This window comes from Meles meles, chromosome 4 (assembly GCF_922984935.1).
Source record: "Meles meles chromosome 4, mMelMel3.1 paternal haplotype, whole genome shotgun sequence".
Taxonomy (NCBI): Eukaryota; Metazoa; Chordata; class Mammalia; order Carnivora; family Mustelidae; genus Meles; species Meles meles.
The window spans coordinates 96,808,444-96,825,704 of NC_060069.1; the positions used below are offsets into that span (position 1 = coordinate 96,808,444).

General features: G+C 46.7%; 1 protein-coding gene across 3 annotated transcripts; it reads left to right on the forward strand.

The window, feature by feature from the left end:
• The first annotated feature begins 249 nt into the window (after positions 1 to 249).
• On the forward strand, positions 250 to 15,394 carry POPDC2 (popeye domain containing 2). 3 transcript variants are annotated; one of them, XM_046002759.1, is made up of 5 exons: positions 250 to 1,148; positions 5,836 to 5,944; positions 10,280 to 10,670; positions 14,116 to 14,208; positions 14,733 to 15,394. In XM_046002759.1, the coding sequence occupies exons 1-5, from the start codon at positions 658 to 660 to the stop codon at positions 14,816 to 14,818; spliced, it is 1,170 nt and encodes a 389-aa protein (XP_045858715.1). In that variant the 5' UTR covers positions 250 to 657; the 3' UTR covers positions 14,819 to 15,394. The 3 variants fall into 3 exon arrangements, with proteins under 3 accessions (XP_045858715.1, XP_045858717.1, XP_045858716.1); XM_046002761.1 differs by lacking the exon at positions 14,116 to 14,208 and having other exon boundaries at positions 14,733 to 15,391; XM_046002760.1 differs by lacking the exon at positions 14,116 to 14,208 and having other exon boundaries at positions 10,280 to 10,811; positions 14,733 to 15,390.
• The last annotated feature ends 1,867 nt before the right edge of the window (positions 15,395 to 17,261 follow it).

Sequence of the window (17,261 nt, forward strand, 5' to 3'; positions counted from 1 at the left end):
CTCACTTTTCCTTTGTTCTCCACTGCCTGCCTCCCTGGCTCCGAGGTCTTGTCCTCTGGGGAGATAAGTTAAGTGCTCTGCCAGCCTGCCTGTGTGCCTGGCCTGTTTTTTCTCACTGCCAGTACCTCTTGGATTCCAATTCCAAACATGGTATCCATCTGGGGTCACCCTTTCTTCCGGTGCCAAGAGAGACGCATTCCAAATGGAACACAAGTGTGCCTCCCGTGCTGGGCTCTCCTCATTCTGGTTGGGGACAACAGAGAAGGATGTGGCCACTATATCCCTCACAGCTAAAGTTTTCAGCCCCTGAGTCCTAGCTTTGCCTCGGGACACGTTAGGTTTTCTGCTGAGAGCCAAATGTGAAGACTGTCCTAGGAAACCTGGAGCCGAGTCAGTTCGCCAGAGCTCTGCGGAGAGGACCAGAGCCTTGCTGAAGGAAAGAGAGAGGGGAAAACAAGTTTAAAAATCCTCCATGAAGTGTACTATGCTCTGCCATTTATTCCCAAAGCTACTGGAAGCAGTCCTCTCAGGAAAGGTGGGCTTGGTGGCGAGAAGCCGGACCTGAGAAGACTCCTGGGAGGACTGACTAATCCACTTTCTGAATTTCCTCTGTGGGAACAGTCTCAGAGCCCTGCAAGGCTTTGGGGCGCCCCGAAGATGAGTGCTAACAGCAGCACCATGAGCCAGCTATTCTGGCAGGGCCCCGTGTGCGTTGGCTGGAAGCGGGATCTGGAAGGGGCCGTCTACCATCTGGCCAACTGCTTCTTGCTCCTGGGCTTCATGGGGGGCAGCGGGGTGTATGGATGCTTCTACCTCTTCGGCTTCCTGGGCACAGGCTACGTGTGCTACGTGATGTGGGGCTGGTTGGATGCTTGCGGCCTGGACCTCATCCTCTGGAGCTTCCTGCTGGCAACCGCCTGCCTGCTCCAGCTGGCATACCTGATACACCGGCTGCGCAGGCGCGCCCTCCCCGAGGAGTTCGACGTCCTCTACAAGACGCTGTATCTACCCCTGCAGGTGCCTCTGCAGGTGTACAAGGAGATTGTTCACTGCTGTGAGGAGCAGGTCTTGACGCTGGCTACTGAGCAGACTTACGCTGTGGAGGGTGAGACCCCCATCAACCGCCTGTCCCTGCTCCTCTCCGGCCGGTAAGCTTCTACGTCACAGCTGCGCGTTTCCACCCTCAGCCCACGCTTCCCGTTTCCTAGTGTGTCCCTTTCCATTCTGAGGCCCTTCCATTGAGGGAAGGATGTGGCAAGTCAAACAAACAAAAACAGGTTTTTTTTGTGTGTGTTTTTTTTTTTCCAAAGCGTGGGTTTGGTTCCTCTTTCTTAGCATTTTCCAAGAGGAAACAAGATCATGAGATAGCTTCTTGGTTGGCAGGAAGGACAATGTGTGCTCTTGGTGCTGGGAGGTGTGGACTGAGTGTCTCTTGAGCCTGGGTCTAAAATGGCCACACACACGTGCGCACACACGCACGTATTACACACACTGGCGGGTCATGTGTAAGCTGCCACAATGTCTGTGAGCTTTGAAAAAGTGGACCTTTTAATAAGGTTGATTTGTTCCTTCCAGATGTGTTCAGTATTTCCTAAGTGCCAACTATGTGCAGGGAACAGTGAGGGGGTCGAGGAAACAGCCCCAGTTATGTTGAGGATATCCTATAAGACTCTGTGGGGAAGCCATTTGGTGTACAAGCAGATGGGGAGAGGGAATATTCCCTGTCCTCTTTTCCATTCCCACGTGTTCTATTGAGATTCTTACAGACCAGTGATCAAGCACCCAAAAGACCACACAGTGAAGGAGAAGTGATGCCCAGACATGTCTCATTGAGGATCTGGTGGAGATACCTGGCTGATTCCTTCAGGCTGGGTGACAACAGAAATGAGCGGAAATGGCCTTAGTCACAATTAGTGTGTGCTCAGTCAGCCCACACATGAGTGTTGGCCCTTGGCTGACATCTTCTGAACGAATACAATGGGGCTCCATGCTGTCCATTTGGGAGGTGTTTGTGAAATCTTTGAAATATCGCCCTAGTGGAACTTCTGTGTGGGGCTGAGCATCAAACAGTAAACTATGTAACCTGGGTCACTTGGGCTACCTCGGTGGAAAGCAAGCAAAGTGTTTGAAAAGCTTTGTTCTCAGTTTCCTTTCCTGCTTTTTGGAGACCAGGAGAAGGTGATAGAACAGATAAGGTAGTAATTTTAGCAGAAGGCTCTGATTCCCAGGGTGGCGGGGGAAGAAACCAGATAAGACAGCCAACCACACGGGGGGGGGTTGGGGAGAAGAGTTTTAGGATGATGATGATGGTACTACAATGACTACTGGTAGTAATAATGTGCATTTCTGTACTACTGTGTAGAATCAACAGTGTTAGGTATACGTGTGATTTTGTTTGGACTCAGAGTCCTGGGTTGAATGATCTATGAGATTTTTGTGGGGAGACATTTCATTTATGAATAAAGTGAAGTGTAAACAAATGGAATTATCTGTAAACAAATACATGTGTAAATAGAAGTACATTATGACTGTTGCCAAAATGTTTGCCGCCTACAGTTCCATGCTTAAAATAAAAACAATCTGGGATGCCCGGGTGGCTCAGTTGGTTAAGGCTCAGGTCATGAGGAACCCAGAGAGACTGTGGACTCTGAGAAACAAACTGAGGGTTTTGGAACGGTGGGGGTCGGGGGATGGATGAGCCTGGTGGTGGGTATTCAGGAGGGCACATATTGCATGGAGCACTGGGTGTGGTGTATAAACAGTGAATCTTGGAACACTGGGGAAAAAAAAAAAAAGTCTCAGGTCATGAGCCCAGGGTCTAGGGATTGAGTCCACATCAGGCTCCTTGCTCAGTGGGGAGCCTGCTTCTCCCTCTCCCTCTCCCTTCTGCTCCCCCTGCTTCTCTGACAAATAAATAAATAAATAAAATTCTTCTAAAAATAAAATAAAGACAATTTAAGAAATATTCTTCTTGGGGCGCCTGGGTGTCTCAGTGGGTTAAGCCTCTGTCTTCTGCTCAGGTCATGATCTCAGGGTCCTGCGATCGAGCCCCGCTTCGGGCTCTCAGCTCAGCAGGGAGCCTGCTTCCCCCTCTTTCTCTCTGCCTGCCTCTCTGCCTACTTGTGATCTCTCTCTCTCTGTCAAATAAATAACATCTTAAAAAAGAGAAGAAAAGAAATGTTCTTCTTCAGGAGATTCAGGATGTTATTTGTTACCTGTAGCTTGTCCATTCAAAGGAGCTGAGACAGGTGGGAGAAAGGCCTGCAGCACCTGTATGGTGTACGATTATTATATGATATTTTAAATCCATTTTTAACATGATGAATTTGCCATGAATTTGTAGAAGACCTCTTCCCTGTGATGGGGAGAGGTGTGTTTGCCTCCTCAATTGGCTTTTCCTAGTATACTTGGCTTCAAAAACTAGAGTCAGAAATTAGACAGTTTCTTTTTCTTGCTTTTCAGGGTTTGGAGTAAGAGTTTTATTTGTTATCTTTTAATGTCATCCTGTCTTAACTTTGCTAAGCTAGAGCTGGGAGAAAAGGTTTCCTGTCTGTGACCAGGCTCCAGTTTTAAGGGAGAATCATTGTACCTCGGGCTGGTTCCAGTTGAGGTACCCAACACTCAGAGCTGTGAATGAGAACTCTGTGCCAGGAAGTCAGGATTTCTGGTGCAGACCTCCCCCATATCACATGCAGGCTCTCATCTGGAGCCCTTTGCTGAAACCTCAGATGCCCTTTCTGTTTTATTTTAATGTATGCAACTAGTCCCTTTTAAGACTCAGAAAAGTCAAGTGACTTCCCCAAAGTTTGTCACCTTGTTAAGCTGGGCTTACTGTTGGTGTGTTTCTGTCCTACAGAATTCTCTCGTGCACAGCCTCCTGGGCAGGCAGCTAACTGTCTAGGCTATTCAAGTGGCCTGAGGAAATACCTGTCATCCAGGGGTTCAAGAAGGAAGAAGAGGCTTAAATGATGAAAGGCATGATATACCAATTTAAATGCTTAAGGGAGCCCCGCTGGCTCATTAGATGTTATACTTTAAATGATGTCACTCCTCCTGTTTGCTCAAGTGATCCAATCCCTTGCCTGCGGAGCTGGTAAGAGGATCTTGCGTATTCAGCAGCAGCCTTGTTTTCTCCTAATGTCTGTCTGTCTTCCTGTATTCAGGAAGCTTTTCCTTGAGATGCTGGTCCCCTTTTATGGTGACACGAGTGAGTTCACACAATCTGTTCAATTGTTCCTTTCTTCTCTCCTTTCTCCCTCCATTCCTACTTCCTTTCTTTCTTTTCCCCTTCCAAAAAATATTTATTAAAAGCACTAGGGACTAAGGATCCAGTGTTAAAACATGAAAAATACTGTTCTTGCTGTCTATCAAGAAAATCAATAATGTTTGACATAGCGGTGAATCACAGCATGATATTTCCAAGGAAAAACATAAGTGCACTCAGAGCATGTACCCGATGGAGCTACTTTTCTGGGGGAGGTCAACAGAACTTCCTGGAAGAAAGATTGTTTAGGCTGAGACCTGAGGAGAAGGTGGAGGTTGGAAAGAGGTCCAGCCAGAGGGGACAGACTATGTGGAGAACCTGAGGTAGGAGAGCCTGGCACTTCATTTTCTCTTGTATCTTTTTATGACTCAGAGAAGTTCTGCCAGACTGTCTCTCTAGATTACCTGGTCTTGTAGGAGCACCTGTGTCTCTCCCAAGGGGTACTATGGGCTGACACCACATCCATGGCTTGGCGTGAGAACTACATCCCCTTCTATCTTCCATCTTTAGGTTGTCAGATAAAAGGCAACAGCTTATTGGCGAAAGTCTTCGGTAATTTGTGTGCATGCGTGTATGCAGGCATTCATTAGGAGCAAGATTTGGAGCGCTAATGTCCCATTTGGCCAGAACTTAATCACGTGGCTATACCTAGCTGCAAGGGAGGTAGGGAAATGCGGTCTAGCCGAGCAAGCCCCGCTAAAACTCTGGCACTGTGGAGGAAAGGAAAGAGCAGGTAGGGGAAACAGACTATCTGTCTGTTTCTAGGGACACCATCTGTCCCTAGCCTCATCGACTTCCCAGCATCCTGTCCGTTGTCAAAAGTCAGCTCAGATGTCATCTTTGAGCAGTCTACCACTTGAAGAGAACTAATCTCTCTCCCTTCTCTATTCTCCCATTTCATAAGACCACACATGGACTTATAGCCAGTGACGGACACGTCTGTGATTTCCACTAAATTGTGAAATCCTTAAAGGCAAGGATCAGCTCATACCCATCTCTGCTTTTCCAGACCTCCAGGACCCCAGGAGGTACTCATGCATATGTATTTAGCCAGTAAAGCTCCAGAAAAAAATGGAACAATAGCTCCTTCCCCATGGACAGAGTGTACCTCAGAGATCTCTTTGTCTGCCCCCCCTTTTGTTTGACAGAGACACCTCCTTTCCTGGATAACTCAACCTTACGGAGAGCTTGAAGCTGAAACTCTGAGTTTTCTGGGGGAAAGAGGAAAAACCCGTATTGGATCCTAATCATTTTCCATTTTTATTTTTTATTATTTTTTAAAGATTTTATTTATTTATTTATTTATTTGACATAGAGAGAGACACAGCGAGAGAGGGAACACAAGCAGGGGGAATGGGATAAAGAAAAGCAGGCTTCCCGCCAAGCAGAGACCCCGATGTGGGGCTCCATCGCAGGACCCTGGGATCAGGACCTGAGTCCAAGGCAGATGTTTAATGACGGAGCCACCCAGATGCCTCCTATTTTCCATTTTTAAATACATAATTTGGACAGAGGAGGGTTTGGGTGGCCGCTTCCCTTTCTCCACATGGTCTCTTCTCTCCCTTTACCAGGGTTCGTGTGAGCCAGGATGGGCAATTTCTTCACTACATCTTCCCTTACCAGTTCATGGACTCTCCAGAGTGGGAATCTCTGCAGCCCTCTGAGGAGGGTGTGTTCCAGGTAATGGGGAGCCGGTGCTGGGACCGCCCCACCCTCTCCCACTGTGACCCAGGAATATGCCCCCCTCCATCCTTACCCACTCACATCTGTTCTTTGAACCACTGCCAATGCGATGCTAGGGGTGGGAACACTCTCCTTCTGTGGAAAGAAGGCCAGGGCTGCGGGCAGGTGGGGGTGGGGGGAGGTACTAATCCCCGAGAGGCCATGTCACTCCTATGCCTAAAACTCGTGAAGACCACTGTGACCACAAAATAAAAACCCACACCCCTTAGAGAGTAACCTAAGACCTTTAGTGACATCTAGCCACATCTCCAGCCCCTTCCTCCTTCACACTTTTTGCTCATACCAGCCATACGGAACAGAACAACTAGCACTTCCCTAAATACATCCCCCTGCTTTTGCAAGGGCCACGCTTGGCCCCTCCTCTACCTTCTATCTGAAATGCATTTCCCCCCTGTAAATGAGGCAATGGCATCTTAACTTCCTCTGAAGCTTGCCCAGATTGACCTCATGGGCTTCAAATCCCCACAGCTTCATGTTCCTGTCTGTGTGCCTTTCTATTCCTTTTACTTATGCTGACTGGGACACATTGCTCTCTGCTCTAACGATTTGGTTTCGTTTCCTTACTCTTTGAGGTAGAAATCTGGGCTTCCTCTCCTCTCTGTTCCCAGGCTCCAAAGGACAGTACCCTGAACACAGTAGGTGTTCAATAAAGCTTCACCAAACTGACTTGGCAGAGAGCAGTTGGTGTCTCAGGGAACTCTATGAGGCAGTCACAGACATGCTTCAGGGTGGGGGCCTGGCTGTTTGGCCCCTGCTTTCTTCTCTGCCAATCCTTCAAACCTCAGTTCCTTGCTTTGTAGCTCTCACTTATTGACTGGCTAGTATGTGTCAGGCACTAAATATTATATTACCTTACTGATTCTCACCACAAGCCATATGGTGATAATGGGATAATGGGATATTATCATTTTCCCATTTAACAGATAAGGACGTTGAGGCTCCAAAACATCAAGCAGTTTACCCAAGGTCTTCATCCAGAAAGTGGCAAAGTGAAGTTGCCTGGCTCTTTTGAAAACGAGCGGGGCACCAGGAGAGTGAAGTACACACACACACACACACACACACACAAAGAGAGAAAGAAAAACACACACACACACACATACCCTATTACAGGGACTTCCCTGTCCAGATAGTTCGCTAGTACTGGGTTCCATGTGAATTTTACCACTTTTGTTGGGGAGTCCCTCAAGCTAGTACATGAGCTAACCCCAGAATAGACACCTGCCAGGAAGGGCCAACTGGCTGGGCCTGTTTCTGCCCCAGCCTGACTCCTGGCCCTGTGAGGACAGACCCTGAGAGACAATCCCAATCCCACTGCTGGGCCACCAACCATAGGCCCCCACTGATCATGTTCCCCTTCCACCACGCACACCCCCACCCGCTCCAACCAGCTGAGCAGCCTTCTGTGAGAACTCCTTCAGGCCCCTAAGAACCTCGGGGAGGGCAGAGTCAGGTCCTGAGCCAGCCAGACCAGCCTCTGTTCCTGACACTGACACTGAGGAACAGGTGGGGGATAAGCCGGGTGTCCTCCCCTAAGCTCTGCTTGAAAGGAGAGACTATAACCCCAGATGGCCTCTCAGCCTGGAATGTAGCTACTGTCACATTCCTCCCATTTATATTTTTAGTGCGCACCTCCTTTGGGAGCAATGAGATCCACACGTTCGCTATTGGCTCTGTAAAGTCCCATTTCCTCTTTGCAAATGTCAGGCATTGTCCTGAGTTATCGTTCATGTCGTCCTTGCCTTTTGCAGTTACAGTTTTTGCGAACTAATAGGGCAATCCACAGTGACCAAACCCTAATTCTCATTGTGTTTACCACTAATGAATCAATGTTCCATCATACCTCTCAGCAATCCAATCAAATAAGAATTTATAGGCTATTCGGCACTGGGACCCTCTCGTTAGTCACCAAGAACATAGCATAGAAGGTATCGCACAGAAATCATCATCATTTCTCCAGTTTACATCGTGCCTTACTGGACCCAAACCCTCTTTCCATATGTTACTTCATTTAATCCACTTAACGAGAATCTGAAATGAGAATTAGACAAAAAAGTTGTCAAAACATTATTACAGACAAATGCATATATATATATCGGAACCAGGCAATAAGCAGACTTCCTGAAGACCTTTGAGGAAGAATTTTATACAGACCTGTGAAAGTGACATTCAGTTGTTTTGCAGCATATAAGATTGGTGGTCTCTACCTGACTCATTCATTCACTTCAGTAATGTTTACTGAACATTTATTATATACAAGGCACTGTTAAAGTGCTTGGGATGTATCAGTGAACAGTACAGAGGAAGTTCCCTGCCTTCATGCAATTTGCATTCTAGTGGGGGAGATAAAAAAAATAAGCCATAGACATAATGAATAATTATGCAATATGTTAAAAGATAATGAGGGCTAGTTTTTAAAAAATAGAGTGGTGTACGGGAGATCTCTTTGCAATTTTGAATAGGGTGGTCATAGAAGACTTTGTTGAGCCGGTGACATTTGAGCAAAGACCTGAGAGAGGTGACAGTGTGAGCTCTGAGAAGCTGAGGGCATAGCATATTAGACAGAGAGAAGAGCCAGTGCAAAAGCCCTGTGGTGGAAGGGACTAGCATGTTTGAGGTACAGAAAGGGGGCTTGGAACAGAGAGAGGACAGGGGAAGAATAGCCGGAGAGGAAGTCAAAGATGGGATGAGGAGTCACAGCATGTAGGGCTGGTGCATAAATCTAAATAGAGCCAAAAGGATTTCCTATAATTCATTGGATGTAGTGTGTAAGAGAGAAAGAAGATCAAGGAGGACTCTAAGGCTTTTGGTCTGAGCAACTGGTAAGATGGAGCTTCTCCTCAGTGGGGAGACTGCTTCTCCCTCTACCTCTGCCGACCCTCACTGGAGCTCTCTCTCTCTCAAATAAAATCTTTTTAAAATTTTAAGAAATTATTGTGGCCAATCTGATTATTAAATATTGTGTGATTTTGGGCCACCTTGGTGGCTTAGTCAGTTAAACATCTGACTTTGGCTCAGGTCATGACCCCAGGGTCCTTGGATCAGGTCCCACATCTGGCTTCCTGGTCAGTGGGGAGCCTGCTTCTCCCTCTGCCTACTGCTCCCCCTGATTGTGCTCTCTCTCTCTCACTCTCTCTCTCTCTGACAAATAAAATCTTCTTAAAAAATTGTGTATTCTATACCCCGGTCCTTTACTATCCAGGCACATTTCTAGTTTAACCCTAGCTTTACCACCCATCATTGCTTTAACAAGGATTTATCAAGCACCTGCTCATACCAGACACATTGCCTACCCTGTAAGTGTAATTTAGCTTTGCACCGTGCGGCTGTAGCGAGTGCTCAGAAATCCTTAGGTAGCTAAATAAATGGAGAGTGGGGTGCCCTCAACTTTCTGCTCCTCAGATCTCCTCCTCTTCCCTCATACCCTTCCTCTGACTTTAGCCATCAGATCTCTTTGATGAGTTGTCGTGGCCACGTCAAGAGCGGCTTCCTGGGCCTGAATTCCAGGCCGGCATTCTGCCACGTGACGCAGCCTGGTCTGCCTAACCAGAAGCTCTTCTCTAACTGAATTGCTTTCCAACCCGTCCTTAATCCCTCCTGCAATATATTTGTCCTTCTTTTTTTTTTTTTTTTAAAGATTCTACTTATTTATTTAACAGAGAGAGAGAGATCACAAGTAGACAGAGAGGCAGGCAGAGAGAGAGGAGGAAGCAGGCTCCCCACGGAGCAGAGAGCCCGATGCAGGGCTCGATCCCAGGACCCCGAGATCATGACCTGAGCCGAAGGCAGCGGCTTAATCCACTGAGCCACCCAGGCGCCCCAATATTTGTCCTTCTTTATTCTCAAAACAAACTGTCATCACCATGCCAGCCTATCTTCAGAGCAATAGGAGGCCCCGTCTTTCTCACGAGATCCCAACAGACTCAGAATCTCCCTTCGCTGTTAACGGTATCAGAGGTGGGACCACAGAATGTGAGAGCTGAGGAGACTGGGCCTGGGGGCTGAGGCTCCAAGGGGGTGAAGGCCCCTTGGTGAGTGGATGAGTGAGTGGATAGCTGGACCCAGACTCCTGACAAAGGCCCCTCCCCCACATCAGAGCACACAAGTAAAAGTCATTCTCTGGACCTCCTTCAGGCAAGGCCCTGGCGGGCACTGCCACAGTTTCTTTAAGAAAAGTAAAGCTGTTTTTTTAGTAACTCTATGTTTCTCTGTGCTAATCATGGACATATAGTCTAATTCAAACCTTCACTCTCTTCTCCGGACCCCTCTCAGGTCACTCTGACTGCCGAGACCCCATGTAGCTACATTTCCTGGCCCCGGAAAAGTCTCCACCTTCTTTTGACCAAAGAGCGATACATTTCCCAACTCTTCTCAGCCCTGCTGGGCTATGACATCTCAGAAAAGCTCTACGCTCTCAACGACAAGCTCTTTGCCAAGTTTGGGCTGCGCTTCGACATCCGTCTCCCCAGTCTCTACCACGTCCTGGGTCCCACAGCCTCCGATACAGGGCCCGAGTCCGAGAAGGATGACGAGGAAGCCCGTGAACCAGCCTTGCCCACATCCGCCCAGCAAACACCCCCTTGCTCTCCTATTCCCACGGCCACCAGCCCTCCTGCACCTCCTTCCCGGGCCAGGTTGTCCCGGCCCGACAGCGGCATCCTGGGTGAGGACTCCACCAGTCTGGTGCTGGAGGATTTTGAGGAGGTGTCGGGATCAGAATCGTTCATGGATTATAGGAGTGATGGGGAGTACATGAGGTGAGGGAGAACTAACAAGGGCACAGCCACCCGGCTCAGGATCCTGTGTAAGTACTCAGAAGGCAGCTGGCACGCCTTCCTGCCAACAGTTGGCCTCCACTCGGCTTGTAAGGGCACAAAAACTCGTTCACGGAGCCTGTCCTCTCAGAGGACTCCCAGAAAGTGGCACTAACCCAGCCTTGCAGTAGCAGCTCACTCCAGGTGCATGCAAGGCATGAGGAGATTTTTTTTTTTTTACTCATTTTTTTATTAAATGTGATTGCATTTTGGAAAGTGGCTTGTTGACATTTTAAGCAATCAAATGATTGCAAAACTGAGTTTGTGCAGAGTTAAGGCCGTAGAGAGCAAGGGCTAAAGGGGATTTTATTTGTGGCATGTGTTTTAAATGGGGGGGGGGGGGGAAGCCGACATGGTTCTAATTCCTATCAGTTTTTCCTAGTGTAGAGGCAGCTCTGAAAGCAATCACTGCGTGGATTGGCAGCTAGCTCTGAAAATCACAAATTTCAAAGAGGCTTGTGATAGAGACTGATAACCCTGGGAGGAAAATGTCCCACCTCACCCTCGTCTTGCCCATGGAGAGACCTTGCTTATTCAGGCAGACGACTGGATGCTGCTCTGTTACTATGATCATACGGGTATACAGCAGCCTGGCCTTCCCCCAACCTGTGTGAGGTGGATGGGCACAAATGTGGGAGGACCTAACAGGAAGGGCAGGATTTCCCTCACAGCTCAGGAGAATGTACAAGAAAGCCTATATAGAGTAGTTCTGGGAAATGGCTTTTATATTCCCCCTGGTCACTCTCACATTGCTGTGACATTTTCCTCTGGGACTCCACCTAGCCATGGCGGAAGCCTGGCTTTTCCTGAGGAAAATCCCACTATTGCCAGTTTGGAAGACATTTCCAAGTGTGTGTGTGATACAGGGGTCTAAGAGACCCATCATCCTTTGGGAAGAACTGACAAATTTTTAAAGAAACTAGCCCAGGGAGGAAGGTTTCTAAGGTATACAGGTGAATGAGTAAATGTATAGTTTGTAAGAACAAGTTATGTAAATGGTGAAAGAGGCTGGGGAAGCAAATGGTAAAAGTTAGATGTCTTGTTTTATAGACATGAATTTGTCATCTCCTGTAGTACTAGTGTCCCTAAGACCAGGACCCAAGATCACTCATTGACTTCCTCCATTTGCACTGGTCACTGTCCTACTTGTCCACTGTGCTGATCTTCACCACCCTTCTTGTCCACCCCCATCCATGCATGTGAGTCCTGTCCTGTGGATCCCTCTCCTTACGCATCTGTACACACTCTTCACTCCTGGCAGCTCTTGGTGCTCTCGTGTTTCTCCTGGGTTCTTCCTGGTTCTATTTGCTCTTCTTTCTTTCCTCTTTCTAACTTCTGCTTCGTCCCTGTTTGCCTCCATTCGCTGCTCAGAAGAAAAAAAGTCCTTTCTTCTCCTCCTCCTCCCTTTCCTCCTCCTCCTCCTGCTGCTGCTGCTTCTTTTTTTTTTTTTTTTTTTTGAGATTTTTTTTTAAATTTGACAGACAGAGATCACAAGTAGGCAGAGAGACAGGCAGAGAGAGAGGAAGGGAAGCAGGCTCCCCACTGAGCTGAGAGCCCGATGCGGGGCTTGATCCCAGGACCCTGAGATCATGACCTGAGCTGAAGGCAGAGGCTTTAACCCACTGAGCCACCCAGGCGCCCCCCTCCTTCTTCTTAGGTAATTTCTCCTCCCAATATCTGTTCCTTACATTTTCCCCATTTTATCATTCACGTATTTCTCTATTACCTTCTTTTCCTCCCCCCCCAACTTTCCTGCCTTGTTCTTTCTCCAAAATTACCTTGCACCCCCATCTTTGTCTTTAATCCATATTCTTCCAAGATCAGTACCTCTCCCTCTGCTACAGATAAAACCATTTGAGTGAGGGTGTGAACATTCCCAGCTGTAGGTGGCTACACATTTCCGGCATGAGTTTTCCCAGACATTAGGAAGCAGCATGATAGAGCCAGACTAGGCACCTGCAGTCCTGCCTGGCTTCTGTGTCTGGGCCTGCTACTTTTTACAAACCACACAACCTCACCACACCTCACTTTCTGCGTTTGAATGTGTTGGACCAGCTGGACCCCAAAGGTCTTAGTGGATTTATGTAAGAGGGCAATGGATGAGTTGTTCTGAGGAGGAAAAGAGAAACAGGCAGCAGTATAAGGGACATAGGCTGCAGGGCTTCCGAGTGTCTTTCAGCAAGAACCCTCTGCCATATTTCACTGCAAACTCTCTTTTGACTTGGAACTGTCCTCCTTGCTGAATGATGGGTCTTGCTTGAAACTTGAAAACCTGGTCAAGTTGTTCAAATTTCAGATGGCTTTCCATTCAGTCTGTGATCATGGGATCCTTTTCTGGAATTGTGTTGTGGGGTGCTTGGTTTGACTTAATTTGCCATCAGAACCCTTCTAGGGCTATGCTTTTACTGAGTAAGCAGAGTCCCTTGTGATAAGTACCAATTTACTACTGTGTCTTTTATAACACAGGGCACAACTCACCCTTTGTGCCTGGGCCCTTACCAGCATTTGTAAGCTCAGTGCTGTTCATCTTGGCACAGCACTTACGTAAGGGGCAGGAAGCTGGCTGCGTTGGGCCTCATTGAGAATGACACAGCTTCATCACATTGACACAGTGCTTGTCCCTCACACCAGGACTCGCTAAAAATAGTCTGGGCTTCCATCAGAGCTCTCTCCGGAAGACAGTGCATCTTTTAGTCTCATGGTGCCCAGAATTCAATGTTGCTTCTTTTAATGGCACAGCAGCACTGCACCATAAGACACTCATGCAGGGTCTTCCAGTCAGACCTCACCTTAACCCGGCCTTCACGACACACTTGGGTTCTGCGGACACTCTCCAGAATGTTCCATTAAGTGTCTTCCTTACAGGAGATGCTCGGTGAATGCAACTCTGGAGTGAGCGATGAAGTCAGATAGTTTGTGTCTGTTAGCACAAATTAACTGAACGCTGTTTGAATTTTGGCCAATTTTGATTATGTTTTCAAGTTATTCTGAAAACTCTGATTTGAAAGTAGAAACCATATGTTGCTGCCTTTCTCCCTATTATTTAAATTAAAAAGCAAGCAAATGATAAGCAGATTACAACAGGGAGGCTAATTGTGGTCAGGGAAGGAGCACACAATCAACTGGCCAGACCCTCACCTCCTTTGTGAGGTTCATTGGTTCAGGGGGAGACAGAATACTGTCACACTATACCCACTCTGTTGACTCTCTACTCATCACGTGTAGCTTCCCTCTGTGACGGCTGTAAGGTGCTGGTGTAGCTGTCAGTTTTGTTAAACAGCACTTTTCTCACAGAAACCACTGGAAAGACTCCTGGAGCAGACAACGTGCCCTTGAACGCGGCATGGCAGGAGCTGCCCCGGGGCCTCGGGTTCTGGGTCTCTGAAGGTAGCACCCCTCCCCCCTGCCAAGGCCCCGTATTGGGTCGACTCTGCAAGAGGCAGCGACTCCCTGACAGCCCCCTGACTCACAGCCTCCTGTCCCCCCTGCCCGATCTGTTGTTCTCCCACTTGTGTTGTACTAGCCTCATTCACCTACCCGTCCCTTTGTGAAAAGAAAAAACACGGGCCTCATCAAAGCCATCATTCTGCATACAGATGTTTTGGAAACCCATTCGGTAGCACCAGATAAGAGGTAGAGCTCTACAGATTCTTCACAGGAAGCACCAGGAGTTGATCTCTTGGTCTCTGCCCCCATAAAACGAGAGGTTGGGATAAATAACTTCAAAGCAGTTTCATCATCATATTCTAGAAGAAATGATTCAAGGTTACAACTGTCCCTACCATGTCAGGCCTTGGGTACAGCTGAAACAGTGGGAATTAGCAGAAGATAAAATGGGAGAGAACAATGGGGAGCGAGGCAAGCTAGCTGGAGAGATAGTGCTGAAATCCTTCCTCTTTTTCTTTCCACAGCTTCTAGAACTCCTCTCCACAGTTACTCTCAAGCTATGTCCAGGGGACAGGCCCCCTTGGCTCCAACCCACACTCCTGAACTTTAAGGATCCATGGGCAGTCTTTTTCTCTGGCCACACAAATCTTCACAGGAAGCTCACTGGAGTGCACACCCCGTCTTACCCACTGGAGGGCTCACGGGCCAGATCGGGGCAGGCTCAGGAGACATCGGTGCTGCAGCAACACGAGGGCCCCCAGCAACTTGTAGAAATTTGCCCTCACCAGCCTTCCTTCCAGGAGGAGGCACGCAGAAGTGCAAAATCAAGGATTCCATCCTTCACAAATTGCAGAATCTTGGGCAAGTTCCACAGGCTCTCTGAGCCTCCCCTGTAAAGTTGGGACTTAGAAAACCCATCTCACAAGGTTGTTGTGAGCATCAGATGAGATGACTTAGGTAATGCACCTCAGACATGGCGTGGCACCTCGTGAGCACTCAATAAATCACTCCATTTATTTCCCCTGATGTTTCTTTGAACTGTCTGGAAGGGTCTTTGAAGCCTGCTAGACCAGAACTTTTCACAATTTGCTTATTCATTTAGTTGGGTTTTTTTACCATTAGATTTAATTTATGGAAGTAGAAATTAAAAACCTAGTTTTCCCTTAAGCTTTGAAGTTCATCTTACAAATCTCTTACTCTCTTTAGGACCCTATCATTAAACAATAATTTTTAGAGGGACTTCAACAAACTCAGTTAGTTAAATTTCCTTAAACATTTTAAAGTGTGTTTATCAATTTAACACATTCTATTTTACTTTTTCCCTAAATACTTCAACATATATTTTGTTATCCGTTGGCATGTAACATTCATACTTGAAACAGTGACTTAAGATAGTTTATTTTGCTGATGCACGTGGGGCTCAACTGGGCCCCGCTGGGCTGTGGTCACTCAAGATCTCTCATGCTGTCATGTTCAGATAGTGGCTCGGGCTAGTGTCATCTCCAAGACTTCTTCACTCGAGTTTGGGGCCCACTCTGGGGACACACAAATAGCTGGGAGTCCTTGGGCGTCTCCCTCTTTCTCTCTCCCAAGAGTTTGTTCATTGTGTTGCTGTTTGCAAAATTGCTGTTGCATTCATTTGTTGCGTGAATAGACCTAATGTATTTATCCATTCTACTGCTGATAGGCATTTGGGTTGTGAAATTACTCAAATGTTGGGTACATGTATGTTCAACCACAGTAAATACTGCCAGTCAGTTCTCTAAGTGATTGTACCAATTAATATTTCCACCAGCATGTGAGAGTTCTAGATGTTTTGCTTCCGGCATGTGAGAGTTCTAGATGTTTTGCTTCTGGCATGTGAGAGTTCTAGATGTTTCACATCTAGCACGTGAGAGTTCTAGATGTTTCGCATCCTCGCAATTGTTGACCTTGTCATTTTAAAAAATACTTTATCCATTGGGTGTAGGTAGCCGCATACTGTTGTAGTTTTCCTTTCAGGGAAATGAATAAGGTTTCATACTTAAGCAATAAGGTTGCATACTTTTTCATGTTTTTATTAGCCATATAGATATCCTCTATTGTGAAGTGTCTATTCTTATTCTGGCCCATTTCTCTATTCATTTATATGCTTTTGCTTATCTACTTAAAAGAATTCTTTAAACATTCAAGTTAAAAGTCCTTCACTGCTTATATGTACTCAAATATATTCTCCCACTTTGTGAATCTTCTCTTTTTTCTATAAATCATGTCTTTTTTAAAGCTTTATTCATTTATTTATTTGAGAGACAGAGAACATGAGTGAAAGGTGGGACAGAAGGAGAGAATCTCAAGCAGACTCCCCACTGAGTGTGGAGTTCAATGCAGGGCTCAATCCCACAACCCATGATGAGGCCATGACTTGAACTGAAATCATCTGCGGTCAGGCACTTAACTGACTGAGCCACACAGGTGCCCCTGAACATATGTTCTTAGTTTCAGTGTAGTCATTTATCCACTTTTTTTTTTTATCATTTCTGTGTCATGTTCAAGCAATCTTTTACTCCCCTGAAGATACTCTTCTACTACCCTCTAGATGTTTTATTGTTTTACATTTCGCAGTTAGACCTATAGTCAACCTGGATTTGATTTTTGTGTATGGTATATGGTATGGTATGAAATAAGGATGAAATTCTTTATTTTCCAGTGGCTATCCAATAGACTGAGCACTATTTACAAATACTTATCCTATCCCCACAAGTGTCCAGTGTCCCCTTTGTCATAAATCAAATGTTTATATAACTTACAAATTCTAATCATTAATCCAGAGTCTGCAGGATTTTCTACAGATTCAAATATATCATCTGTAAGTAATGATGGTTTTATTTCTTCCTTCCTAACTTATACTTTCCCCTTCTTTCTTTCTCCTCCTTCTTTTTCTTTTGATGCCTTGTTGTGCTGGGTAGGCCCTCCAGTACAGGGATGAATGGAAGGGATAATGAAGACATCTTTCTCTCATACCTGACCTTAAGGAAAACGTTTTCAGTATTTTACCATCAAGTATGATGCATGTT

What these genes read in the sequence shown, in the direction of transcription:
- POPDC2 (XM_046002759.1), top strand. Translation starts at nt 658, where the DNA reads ATGAGTGCTAACAGCAGCACCATGAGCCAGCTATTCTGGCAGGGCCCC. An exon ending in TCCCTGCTCCTCTCCGGCCG is followed by an intron (nt 1,149 to 5,835) that starts GTAAGCTTCTAC and finishes TCCCTTTACCAG; the next exon opens with GGTTCGTGTGAGCCAGGATG. An exon ending in CGGGTTCTGGGTCTCTGAAG is followed by an intron (nt 14,209 to 14,732) that starts GTAGCACCCCTC and finishes TTCTTTCCACAG; the next exon opens with CTTCTAGAACTCCTCTCCAC.